The sequence below is a fragment of the Oncorhynchus mykiss genome, chromosome 10 (assembly GCF_057628025.1).
Source record: "Oncorhynchus mykiss isolate SJ-2025 chromosome 10, ASM5762802v1, whole genome shotgun sequence".
NCBI lineage: Eukaryota > Metazoa > Chordata > Actinopteri > Salmoniformes > Salmonidae > Oncorhynchus > Oncorhynchus mykiss.
In genome coordinates this window covers 72,716,870-72,730,000 of record NC_143031.1, presented here as the reverse complement: position 1 = coordinate 72,730,000, position 13,131 = coordinate 72,716,870, and the positions used below count along the sequence as shown (strand labels likewise).

The 13,131-nt window shown below is 45.7% G+C and overlaps 1 protein-coding gene across 1 annotated transcript in view; it reads left to right on the top strand.

Annotated features, from left to right (window-relative positions):
• LOC110533207 (max dimerization protein 4) overlaps positions 1 to 12,383 on the top strand; it is a 43,971-nt gene extending 31,588 nt beyond the window's left edge. Inside the window, exons 4-6 of the mRNA XM_090187836.1 lie at positions 494 to 608; positions 3,054 to 3,216; positions 7,191 to 12,383. Coding sequence (XP_090043962.1) covers positions 494 to 608; positions 3,054 to 3,216; positions 7,191 to 7,390 — 478 coding nt within the window. The 3' untranslated portion in view covers positions 7,391 to 12,383. The remainder of the gene's footprint in view (positions 1 to 493; positions 609 to 3,053; positions 3,217 to 7,190) is intronic.
• The last annotated feature ends 748 nt before the right edge of the window (positions 12,384 to 13,131 follow it).

The window sequence follows — 13,131 nt, the reverse complement described above, 5'->3', positions numbered from 1 at the left end:
GTTCTATGGAGCAGTGACCCCTTGTTGATCATGCCTGTGCTGACATTCCCTTCACCGTAAACATGCTACATTCTCAGAGTGAATCGTCTGTAACGTTGGAACCACATATGGTAGAGACATGGGGTTTGGACTATTGTTTTTCTGCCGGAATGAACATTGCAACCAGGATGTGTATGCTCCCAGCATGTTTCACTTTGACCCCCCCCCCACCACTACCTAATAAGCATTGTGGTTGAGTTCCAGAGGAAAGTATGACACTGAAAACCAACAGAACAGTCACGTGATTAGGATCGCTCTCTAGCGAAGCTCTGCCATCTACTCTCAGTCTCTGCGTGCATTTGTGCTCCTCTGTGTTTCTACCAAGCAGATGACTTCAAAAGGATCTCTCTAGTTCACCTGTGTTGACCCTGCAGTGTAGGAGCCTTTCCTGTACATGGTTGCTGACTCAACTCACTCCCTCACCACTCTCCACCTCTGGTTGTTTGTGTTACAGACGTGCCAAACTACGGCTGTACCTTGAGCAGCTGAAGGAGCTGGTTCCTTTGGGTCCGGACAGCACTAGACACACCACACTGAGCCTGCTGAAAAGGGCCAAGATGCACATCAAGGTACCACGACCACACAGAGCCACAACCACAACCAGAGCCACGCTGAATGTTAAATGCGTCCTTCTAGAATTGCCATATCAGGGACGTCAGTGTAGAAGTACAATTACTAGAATGAACATGATATGATGTCACCAAACTTGGTGTCTTTTGGAAGATCATTCTATGGTTTGTAATTCTACGGGCCACAGACATAATCTTATACTGTAATTCCAGAACAACGGAAACTGAAAGTTCTTGAACGTCAAATCACAAAACCACAGGCCTTTGAAAGGCTGTACTGTAATCATAATAAGTCATAATTATGCCACTGGGCCCAGTCGGACTCCAGAGGTGAATAAATTACTGCATCAGAGCTTTTCCTTTTCCTTTTAAAGGACCCCAGAGAGTTACCCACTAGCAGACAGACAGACAGACATACAGGAAGTAGGTCAGGAATGTCTCCCTGTCCTCAGGAAGTACCTCCTGATCCTACCTCAGAGGCTCAGTGCTCAGCTGCTGTTTCCTCAGAGTCTCCCTGCACCGCCAGGCTCTTACTCTCTCTCTCTACATCTTTCTTTTTAAGTCTCTTTCTCTCTCTGTCTCTCTCTCTCTCTCGCTCGCTCTCTCTCTCTCTCTCTACATCTTTATTTTTAAGTCTCTCTCTCTCTCTCTCTCTCTCTCTCTCCTAAAATAAGAAAACATACTCTAATCTTTCAATCAGAGCCGTTAAGCCCTAAAAAAATGGCAAGCGTGCAAAAAGTAGCATTCCCATCCCCTAGACCAGGGAAGAAAAAAAGCCCCCTTGCTTGTTACAAATGATAAGTCAACAAAGAGAAACTTCTAGAACATCGAGAAAAAAAATCTGGAGTCAGATGGGGATGATTTTCAGATATGAGGTCGAACGTTATAATTGGATTTGGGGTTGGCTTTGGGTCAGCCCCCTCTACAGTTCATTACTTGTTGCAGCTCATGTACACCAAGTGACAACCCACTGGGCAAAAACAGATTGAATCAACGTTGTTTCAATGTCCTTTCAACCAAAAAATGGTGATGACATTGAATCAGCGTGGGAAACTGACTGGATTTGAAAAAAGTAATCAACCTAAGAGAATTTAGTCTTTTTCACCCAACTTGTAACCTAAATGCAATGACATGGGGACACTTTTGTTGATTTCGCGTTAGTTGACCACTCAGCCAAATGTAAACCAAAACTAGATGTTGAAATGACGGAGGGAAGCTGAATACGGTCGGTAAACAGGACCGCAGAAGGACCGTTTACGAAGGGAAGTGGATACTCTTTTTGGAACCGCTACGAAACCGCAAGCGCTACAACATTGTTTACTTCCTGCATTAAAGCTACAATCTGAAGTGACAGCGGACTGAGGCTTAAAGAATAGAACTTCATCGGTGAATTTGGGAACGGTTACATTTCTCTAACCAGGTCCCTCAACGTTCTGTCAAACCAAGTGACAGGGCTGTACTTTAGTTGCCAAACGAATTCCAGTTTGTGGCTTTACCGTTGCGATGCAGGAGACTTCAGATGGTTACAGTCCAGTTCTCCACAGCTGCTGCACGGACTGTGTGGGTGAGAGCGTGTGGTCGGTGGAAAAACCCTCTTTTAACTCTTCACATCCTGTTTACGATACATAGGCCTGTCCTCTGGTGTGCTGGTGCTATAATATCTACGGTTTTAGTTTGGTTAGTAGGAATCTCTAAAAGCACGGGATTACAGCGCTTGGTATCATTTTCTTGTTCTTCCCCTGTTTAAAAATCCCTTGGTTGGAATTGTGTCGCAATCTGGGTAGTGTGTGAGTAATATCTGCCGTTGGGTCAGCTGAAGTCATGTTGTTGCTATGGTTTCACTTCCTTATTATAAATCACTAATGTGAGAGCATGCACGTGTGTGCGTAATGCTCAACCTCCAAACAGCTGAGTTTAAGCAATCAGAATTCTCAAAATACACTGAAATACACTTAAAATTCTCAAAATACACTGACTAAAATACACTCCCGTGCATTTAACCCAGGTATTTGAAAACAGTATTTGAAATAAGTATTTGAAAATACTGTCAAATACAATTTGGTAGACAATTAGTTTTTTTTACAAATAACCATTCAAATACTCAAATAAAAGTACTTGTTTTGGGCTGTGTGTTTGAAAATACTGAAATACACAGAAAAAGTATTTTAAATACCAGATACTCAAATGCACATGTATTTGAACACGTCTGTCAAGTGTAAAATGTGTGTTTGCCCCAATGTCATTATGAATGTGTGTGTGTCCCAATGTCATTCTAAATGTGTGTGTGTGTGTGTGTGTGTGTGTGTGTGTGTCAAATTGTCATTCTAAATGTGTAGTGTGTGGAGGTGTGCCCCAATGTCATTCTAAATGTGTGGTGTGTGTGTGTGTATATATGTGTGCCCCAATGTCATTCTAACTGTGTGTGTGTGTGTGTTTCCCCTGTAGAAGCTGGAGGAGGCGGACAGAAAGGCTCTGAACACCAAAGAGCAGCTCCAGAGAGAGCACCGCTACCTCAAACGACGTCTGGAACAGCTGGTGATGCCTGGAGGCGTGGAACGTACCCGAACCGACAGCCTAGGCTCCACCATCTCCACCGACTCAGAGCAAGGTACGCTGGGACACCCGCATGACACACAAGGTACTCAGAGCAATGTACGCTGGGACACCCGCATGACACACGACATACAAGGTACTCAGAGCAAGGTACGCTGGGACACCCGCATGACACACAACATACAAGGTACTCAGAGCAAGGTACGCTGGGACACCCGCATGACACACAAGATACAAGGTACTCAGAGCAAGGTACGCTGGGACATAAGCATGACACACACACACGCGACTCCCCGAAGCCTTTAGTAACCTATGAATGTGGTTTCCATTTATCTTTTGACCCCCCTTTGATTTAACAACTGATGTGGATCAATAGAACCAGATGTGGGGACTCTTTAGGTCAAGTCAATGACCGTAAATGAACTAATTAGTGGTCAAGGGGAGGGGAGCAAGAACTGGCAGCACTGCAGCTCTTAAGTAGAACACTCAGTATTTTCTAGCACAGAATTAAACTATTCCACAAGATATAGTATGTTACAAACAGCACCAAACATCACCAAACAGCACCAATCACCAAACAGCACCAAACAGTACCAAACAGCACCAAACAGCACCAAACAGCACCAAACATCACCAAACATCACCAAGCAGCACCAAGCAGCACCAAACAGCACCAAACATCACCAAGCAGCACCAAACATCACCAAACAGCACCAAACAGCACCAATCACCAAACAGCACCAAACAGTACCAAACAGCACCAAACAGTACCAAACAGCACCAAACAGCACCAAACATCACCAAGCAGCACCAAGCAGCACCAAACAGCACCAAACATCACCAAGCAGCACCAAACATCACCAAACAGCACCAAACAGCACCAAACATCACCAAACAGCACCAAACAGCACCAATCACCAAACAGCACCAAACAGCACCAAACAGCACCAAACATCACCAAGCAGCACCAAGCAGCACCAAACATCACCAAACATCACCAAGCAGCACCAAGCAGCACCAAACAGTACCAAACAGAACCCTATACACCACTGCATTACCTTAGCCAATGATCTACCAGTACCAGAGAGCCAGTTTGCTACAGCAGGAAAATGTGAATTATTATGTGGATTATAATTCATTTATATTTTTGTAGGGGTTTATAAATGTTTTGTAATGGGAAATCAGGTCTGAAATTACAAAGTGGAAATAACAAACTTTAGAAGCATTTTTAAACCTCAAATACACAACAAGTATTCTCCTGCAAAATATAGTTCTCCTGCAACAGCGTGATCAAATTAAGATCTTACATCTGTACAGACACACAAATCCCTATACTGTGTATAGCCACTGATCCATACATAATGCAAACAGGTCACCGACCCCATCTGTATATAACCAAGCCAAGTTATACAGACCAATTCTCTATATTGTTCGCAGCTTCGTTAAAGCCACTGACTCGGCTTGAGGGGCCCTGACCTCTTCACTTGATCTGATATAACCGTTCCTTAAAACAGCTGAATAGTCCACTGAACCACTCCTTATCTAGCAGAAGCACTGATCCACATGTAATGAAGATCAATACTATCCACAGCTTCAGTGCAGGACTCTGCCTGACCTCAACCTCTACTACATAGAGTGGATACTGCCCTGAAGCCTCCAGGCCCTTGATACAACCTAGTTCCCTCTACCATGCTCTAGTCTATTGTGATGCCTCTCCTTCCCTGTCTGTTCTGGACACAGTGTTGACTTGATGGACTCCTATAGTGCTTTTGCCTACACCTCAATCTGTACAGAGCCTGAGAGAACTACAGGCCAGTGCATTACTCTGTACACACCTGCAAAAACACACACACACTCACACAGACACACACACCTGTAAACACACAACGCCCCTCTTGACCCCTGGTGAAGACCACACACTCCTGCTGAGCCCGGCCTGGTTTAGAGGTCACGCCCGGGGGTCAAGGTCAAGCTACTCTGCTGTCACTCACAGTATTACTAAACACAGAGGCTGTAGCTAGACTGGAGCCAGGCTGGAGCTAGACTGATGCTAGACTGGAACTAGACTGGAACTAGACTGGAGCCAGGCTGGAGCTAGACTGGAGCGAGACTGGAGCTAGACTGATGCTAGACTGGAGCTAGACTGATGCTAGACTGGAGCTAGACTGATGCTAGACTGGAGCTAGACTGATGCTAGACTGGAGCTAGACTGGAACTAGGCTGGAGCTAGACTGATGCTAGACTGGAACTAGACTGGAGCCAGGCTGAAGCTAGACTGATGCTAGACTGGAGCTAGACTGGAGCTAGACTGGAACTAGGCTGGAGCTAGACTGATGCTAGACTGGAACTAGGCTGGAGCTAGACTGATGCTAGACTGGAACTAGACTGGAGCTAGACTGGAGCTAGACTGATGCTAGACTGGAACTAGACTGGAGCCAGGCAGGAGCTAGACTGATGCTAGACTGGAACTAGACTGGAGCCAGGCTGGAGCTAGACTGAAACTAGACTGGAGCCGGGCTGGAGCTAGACTGATGCTAGACTGGAACTAGACTGGAGCCAGGCTGGAGCTAGACTGATGCTAGACTGGAACTAGACTGGAGCCGGGCTGGAACTAAGCTGGAACTAGGTTGGAGCTAGACTGGAACTAGGCTGGAGCCAGACTGATGCTAGACTGGAACTAGACTGATGCTAGACTGGAACTAGGCTGGAGCTAGGCTGGAGCTAGACTGGAACTAGGCTGGAACCAGGCTGGAACCAGGCTAGAGCTAGGCTGGAGCTAGACTGGAACTAGGCTGGAACTAGACTGGAACTAGGCTGGAGCTAGACTGGAGCTAGACTGGAACTAGGCTGGAACTAGACTGGAACTAGGCTGGAGCTAGACTGGAGCTAGGCTGGAGCTAGACTGGTGCTAGACTGGAACTAAGCTGGAGCTAGGCTGGAGCTAGGCTGGAGCTAGGCTGGAGCTAGACTGGAACTAGGCTGGAACCAGGCTGGAGCTAGGCTGGAACTAGGCTGGAGCTAGACTGGAACTAGGCTGGAGCTAGACTGGAACTAGGCTGGAACTAGGCTGGAACTAGACTGGAACTAGGCTGGAACTAGGCTGGAGCTAGACTGGAACTAGGCTGGAGCTAGGCTGGAGCTAGACTGGAACTAGGCTGGAGCTAGGCTGGAACTAGGCTGGAGCTAGACTGGAAGTAGGCTGGAGCTAGGCTGAGCTATAAGGGGCTGGTGCAGTTAAAGATGCCCTTTCTGCTCCTTCTGCTTATCCCAAATGAAATTCATTTAAGTTAATCCCTCAAAGTTTTTGTATGAAACTCTCAAAATGACCGTTTATTGGGCGATGACATGGATGGCTTCTCTCGAATCATATGACCACGTTCCAGACATTTTTTAAAATGGGAACCGAGGTGACCAAGCTCTATGGCTGCGTTTGCACATGCAGTCCAATTCTGATGTTTTCTCACTAGTTGGTCTTTTGACCAATCAGATCAGCTCTGAAAAATATATGATGTGAAAAAATCTGATGTGATTTGTCAACATACCAATTAGTGGAAGAAATGTATACAGTATCTCTCCTACTTGGCTCCTGGAGGCCCCTGGGTAGGAGACGGGTGTTGTTGTTTACTGATCATGAGGGTGGTAAACACGTGGGGGATGTTTATCAGTAGGGGGAGGGATTACTGGAGGTAGTACAGAGACCTGCCTGTTATACAAAGTTAATGGCCGTCTAAATCCGGCCCTAACACAAATCCGCCCGGCGACACACAGAGAGGGCTCCTCAGTGTACGTGCCCAAAGTTCAACACGAACAAAATACAACAACGCTGTTTTGTACCCCTCTCTCTCTCTCTCTCTCACACACACACACACACACACACACCATCTCCCTCTCTCTCCCTCCCTCTCCCTTTCCATCTCTCTCTCTTTGTTTTTGTTTCTATCTCTCTGAAAGTCCTGTTGTAGTTATTGATTTGATTCCATGAAATGTGGAGAATAACAGTTTGTCTGTCCCCCCTCTCTCTCTATGCAGAGGTGGACATTGAAGGCATGGAGTCCCCCCTGGGCGAGGGTGAGCTTGGCGAGGGCGAGGGGGACAGCGTGGACGAGAGCATCAGTGACGACGGCCTCCTGGACGGCGAGGAGGAGGAGGACTACAACCTGCAGAGCAGCTCCAGCGACGCCAGCTACACACAGCATTCCTCACACAGACTGCAGCCGCACCACTGCTAGGGGCCACCAGGGGGCCCCTGAGGGCCACACCTCCAATCAGCCCTCTATGACCCCAGCCCCGCGTACCCTCCTATTCCCTTCCTACCCCCCCTAACATTGCCCCAGCACGCACCCCCTCCAGCCCACGCCACGCGGTCATCAGCCACCCCCCCAGCAAACAGCGGCTGTGGTCTCCCCCTCCCCAATGTCCCCATTGGCGCTTATTCCTTGGAACCAGGAAGTAGACTGTAGACGTTCCTGTCGTGGCTGACTTCCTGATTTTTTCCTGTCCTAACCCCTACACCACACCCTACCTCACCCCTATCCTATCACCCCTTATCCCGCTTATCTTGCCTAACCTGACCCCCAGACCTCCCTCACCTCTACCTGTTGTGGCTGCAGGCTCGGATATAGCAGAGCAGTTTGTGGTTTTGTTGGGGACCTCTGTGGTGTGGTGGCAGACAGCTTTGACTTGTCAATGGGAACTCAGCGTGTGTGTTTAACTCTGTGTGTGTGTGTGTTTAACTCTGTGTGTGTGTGTGTGTGTGTGTGTGTGTGTGTGTGCGTGCGTGCGTGCGGTATAGGATAGAGCATTAGCTGGGGACAAACTTCAACTCTGTCATTTGAAAGAACATTCTATTGGAGTGTTCTATTGGAGTGTTCTATTGGAATGTTCTATTGGAGTGTTCTATTGGAATGTTCTATTTGAACATATCTCTTGTTAATCTGCAAACCCCAATCAATGTTACCAAATATACTGGACATTAGGGTCAATATTTCTAAGGGCAGCACATTGATATCTCTCCCTCTGGCTGAGTTCCTTAACCACTACTCCACACTACTGAACACGACACTAGAAGTGGGTCTGAAATGGCACCCTATTCCCTATATGGTGCAAGTGTCTGAAATGGCACCCTATTCCCTAAATATTCACACACGGTGCATCCTCAGAATCGAAAACCATACTTTACTTTTCAGTAGCATATTGATGTAGCAATAAAACACGGGAAGATACTGCTTTCTCAAGCATTTAAGCGATTCTGGTGGGTCAATTTTGTCCCAAAATGGCAGCATGATTGCCCTCTTTTACTAAGTTATAGAGGACAACTGGGCATTTTGGAGGGGAAGACAGTGGATCAGCAGGATCAGGCTAACCATTCTGTTATTCACTAATATATCCATTTATTACCCTGCTGTCATCAGTCTATTCCTAGCTCCAACAGTTCTAGATGTGTGTATGTGTATGTGTGTGTGTATGTATGCAGGCGTGCATGCGTAAGTGTGTGTGTGTATGTATGCAGGCGTGCATGCGTAAGTGTGTGTGTGTGTGTGTGTGTGTGTGTGTGTGTATGCAGGCGTGCATGCGTAAGTGTGTGTGTGCACGGTCGGTACACATTGACAAGTCAAAGTTGTAGAAGTGCATAAGAATAAAAAGCCAGCTCTAATGATCAGCTCTCTGTAGAGGAATAGGTATTGCATCAAAACTAATCATAACAATGCTTTCATTTCTCTAACTCAAAGGTAGATTAGTGTATTTTCTCTGCTATATCTGTTAGCTAGATACTACTTCTGAAGCTTTGGGGACATTGTAAAAGACCAATGTAATGTATTCTTAGAAATGTACAGCACTGTCTCCAAAGCCATGCACACTAGTATAAAATATTGACGGAAGAGGCATATCTTTGGCCTTCTGAACATTTAACCGTTTAGGCCTGAGTTTCTCTCGTAATCCTTAGAGCTTGGCATTCCAACACTTCAAAAAGGGCCAGTCCACGACTTGGCAGGTCTGACCAAAAAGGGCCAGTCCACGACTTGGCAGGTCTGACCAAAAAGGGCCAGTCCACGACTTGGCAGGTCTGACCAAAAAAAGAACAAACAAAAAAAAATCACAAAAGACTTAGAAAACCGTTGCATTGAAAAAAAACAGCTATCGGTCACTGAAAGTGATACTGTAGTCTATATTTTCTATTCTATTTTCCTAAATGTTCTCGTTTAACGAAAAGACAAAAAAGAAGAGTATATCTATATAAATATATGACAGGCAGACAGACAGAAGGCCAGGCTAGTTGAAGGTAGAGAGAGTGTAGAACAGGGAAGCTAGGAACCTGGTTGCCCCCTTCTCTAGATCTCTCCCCAATGTCATTCTGTGCCTTGGTGAGCCTTGGTGACTGTTGTCGTGTGCCCCCCTCCCTCCTCCTCCCTCCATCCCTACTCAGGTCTTGACCCTGCTACACACTCCCCCAGCTCCACCCCCTTGCCCCCCAGCTCCACCCCTTTTCGGAGTAGATGAACACTTTGTTTTAACCCCTTCCACCCCAAGCCAAATGGTAAATCTGTCTCCTCCCTGAGTGAAGAAGGGGCACGTGAAGAACTGATTTTAGCCCCTTTTGCCTCCATCGAGTACTCCTCAAGGTGTACCCCTGGTGCGGTTGCCAGGTACGCCCTACCCACTTGACGCCTGCCTGCCACGCCGCTTAAAGTCAACACTGACCATACTGGTAACTCCCGATGGCAGCTTCCATTCACTCGCCCTGGCTGGTCATTATTGGGGTTCAATCAGTCAACCTGATTAGGGGTTTAAACTGCTTATTTTGTTGTTGTGGCAGCCATTTTGTTTTAGCTCTGTTTATGAAATGCACTTGTTTTTGAACAGGAAACCATTGGGCGAGGAGAAGGGAGGAGAAATCCAATCAATGAAGGCAGCTCGTGGTGTTCTCCTCCCTCCCTCCTCCCGGTGGCACCTTCCCTACTCTACTCTACTACCATAGTTTTACCGTGACCCTGGTGGTCATGGGGCGTCTCGAGACACAGCAATATGACCATCTTGTGCTTTTTAAAGAGGAAGTGGGCGGTTGGTTGGTAGGCAGGCTTGGGTTTTAAATTAAGAAGAAATAGCCAGGTTCGTGCTTCGACTCTGTGGTTCATTTTGTGACCAACAATGTTAACATTTCTGTTGATGGATTTGACCTCTGAACTCTCTCCATACACTGAAGGAGGGCGAAAAGAAAGTAACCGAGAAAGAGACAGTTCTTGAGTTTACATTCATGTCAAGGACCTACGACTGTTAGGAGCACAGATGTACTACTCTTTCAGTTTGCTTTTGAAATGAACAACTGAGTCAAACTTGTCAAATGAAAACTAAATATTGTCTTGCACAGAACCTCCCATCAGCTAATGTGAGGCAATGATTAAGTAAACGGAAACACACCTGGGCCAGGTATGAGATTTCTCATGTTCAGCAACATCATTTTATAATGCACATAGCGCACGTTCAGAAAGAGTGAGTGGTTGGAGGGCGGGTGTATTAGCAGAGGAGGATACTGATTCAGATACTGAATGTAGGAGCAAAAGAAGTTGAAAAGACGTTAAGCAGACGTCTTTTTGGTTGAAAAATGTATATTTTGTGTTGAAAATGACTTTTTTGGTTGAAAAGACGTGGCCTTTTCAAAGCCTTGCGCTCACTAGGTTTCAGGGAATAAGACTGCTGGATGGTGGTTATGGAATTTCTTTCAATGATGTGCCTTGAAAATAACTTTGTTTTCTTTTAACCAGAGAGATTGTACTTAAAGTGTGACAGAGATTGTCGAGCAAATCACTTGGCGACAGGCATTGAACACTAAATGTGTTGATTTGTGAATGAGTTTGGAAACGCCTGGGGAAAGTATGGGTTGAAAGATGTGTGTTCGACTCTCAACCCTTTCACAATGCAAAAACAACATTATTGTAAAAGTAATCGATGGTGCTGTCCAACAACTTTCCTTTAAACGTCAGAGCGGGGGGGGGGGGTTGACACACTTATCAATCAAGATGTGTTGACTTTTGTCGAAGCCGAGAGGTGGTTGATCCCTGCTTTAAAAATCATCTAGTCTGAAATTTATCCAAGTGTGTTTGATTTTTCTTTTCAAAGCACAAAAGCACAGCAAAATGATGATTGAGTCTGTCTGCCAGGCTATTGCTGCCAAGGGAGTCAGCAGGAGGGTGGGAGGGAGAGATTGGGGTGAAATAAGGTTGAGGCTCAGACCAAACAAGTGAAGCCTGTATAGAGGCAAGGGGAAAGTCAACAGACTTATACACTCAAACCTGGGTTCAAATAGTATTGTGAAATCTCTGAAAACACTTTAGCTGTGTTTGATTGTGGCTGTCTGCCTGTTTTTAATGGAATGGGCCCAAAAGAGCAAATCCCACCCATTTGGCTGGCAGGCAGACTTAACAAGCAAAGTATTTGAAATCTTCCTATTTGAGCTCAGGTCTGACAGTTACTTTCAGAGACAAATAGAACCCATTCCTGTCCTCTGTCCTCTCCAAGTGCAGCTCTATGAACAAACAATCGAATAATGCCGTAACAAAAACCCAATTCCTGCCAAATAACTAGTCACTTTGATTTCCTTTCCACCCCCTTGCGGACAGTCATCAGACACCTATGGAATCCCATCTTAAATCAGCTTTAATAGCAACATGAAATGTAGATTTTAGTCCCAAATGTATCATTGTCTCTCTTTTTAATCCCTCTAACCCGTTACTGTCCTTTCTGTTTCTTTCTGTGTGACATTGCTAGAGCACCGTCTGAAGATAGGAATGATTTCTTTCCTCTTTTATGTTATGAGTTCTGCTATCGTTCTCTTGTTGTCGTCGAGTTGGCATGAGAGAACTCTTAGTCCCGAGGGTGTTGTGTGTCTCGTTGATAGACAGTTTAGGGGCCTCGGAACTTTGGCCAGAGGGGGGGGGCTGGTTGAGATTAGGTTCAGAGGGAGGGAGAGGATGAAGGGGGCTGAGGGAGCTTGGCATCGTAGTCGGGCAAAACACTGAGTAGGGAGAGTTCTGTGCCAGAGACCTGTGAATATGTTCCTTTAATAGCAGATGTTGTAATATGCTTTCAAAAGATGTGCTATATTATATAAATTCCTATGTATGGATACATGAGTTTACCTGGTGCTGGATAACATTTTGGCACACACTTGAAGGTATTACGGTGTATTCTTTAATTGTAATATAATTAAAAAAAATGTTTTTTACACAAGGTTGTCGCAGCCTCCTTATTTGCATGATTTAAATATATTTGTGTTTTAATATTTATAGTGGTTCTGAGAAGGTCTAGCTACCGTCCAGGCCAATGGAGGCTGCTGAGGGGAGGACGGCTCATAAGGGGTGGAACAGAGCGAATGGAATGGCATCAAACATGTATTTGCTACCATTCCACCTGTTCTGCTCCAGCCCATTACCACGAGCCCCCTCCTCCCAAATGAAGGGTCCACCAACCACCTGTGGTCTAGGCCAGCCGTTAAAAAGATTTGATGTAGTTTTAACAGCCACCTGAAAGTAGTCAACTAATCATCAAGCTGCTGTTAATTTGAATCAGGTGTGCTGGTGTTACACCATCATTATGGAACGACTGGGGAGCAACGAGGATTGGGTTGAGATAGGCTTGTCCAGGCTGTTGTAAGTACTTGATTCAATGGAATTTCAAATGATCCTATTACTGTGCAATAACACAGGAAGGTGAAGCGATAGAGTTTGTAAAATAACCTCTAGTCTGGTGGAGACTGGAGAGAATGATAAACACAGGACGGTGAAGTGATTTATGTCAAATAACCTCTAGTCTGGTGGAGACTGGAGAGAATGATAAACACAGGACGGTGAAGTGATTTATGTAAAATAACTTCTAGTCTGGTGGAGACTGGAGAGAATGATAAACACAGGACGATGAAGTGATTTATGGAGAGAATGATGAACACAGGACGGTGAAGTGATTTATGTCAAATAAC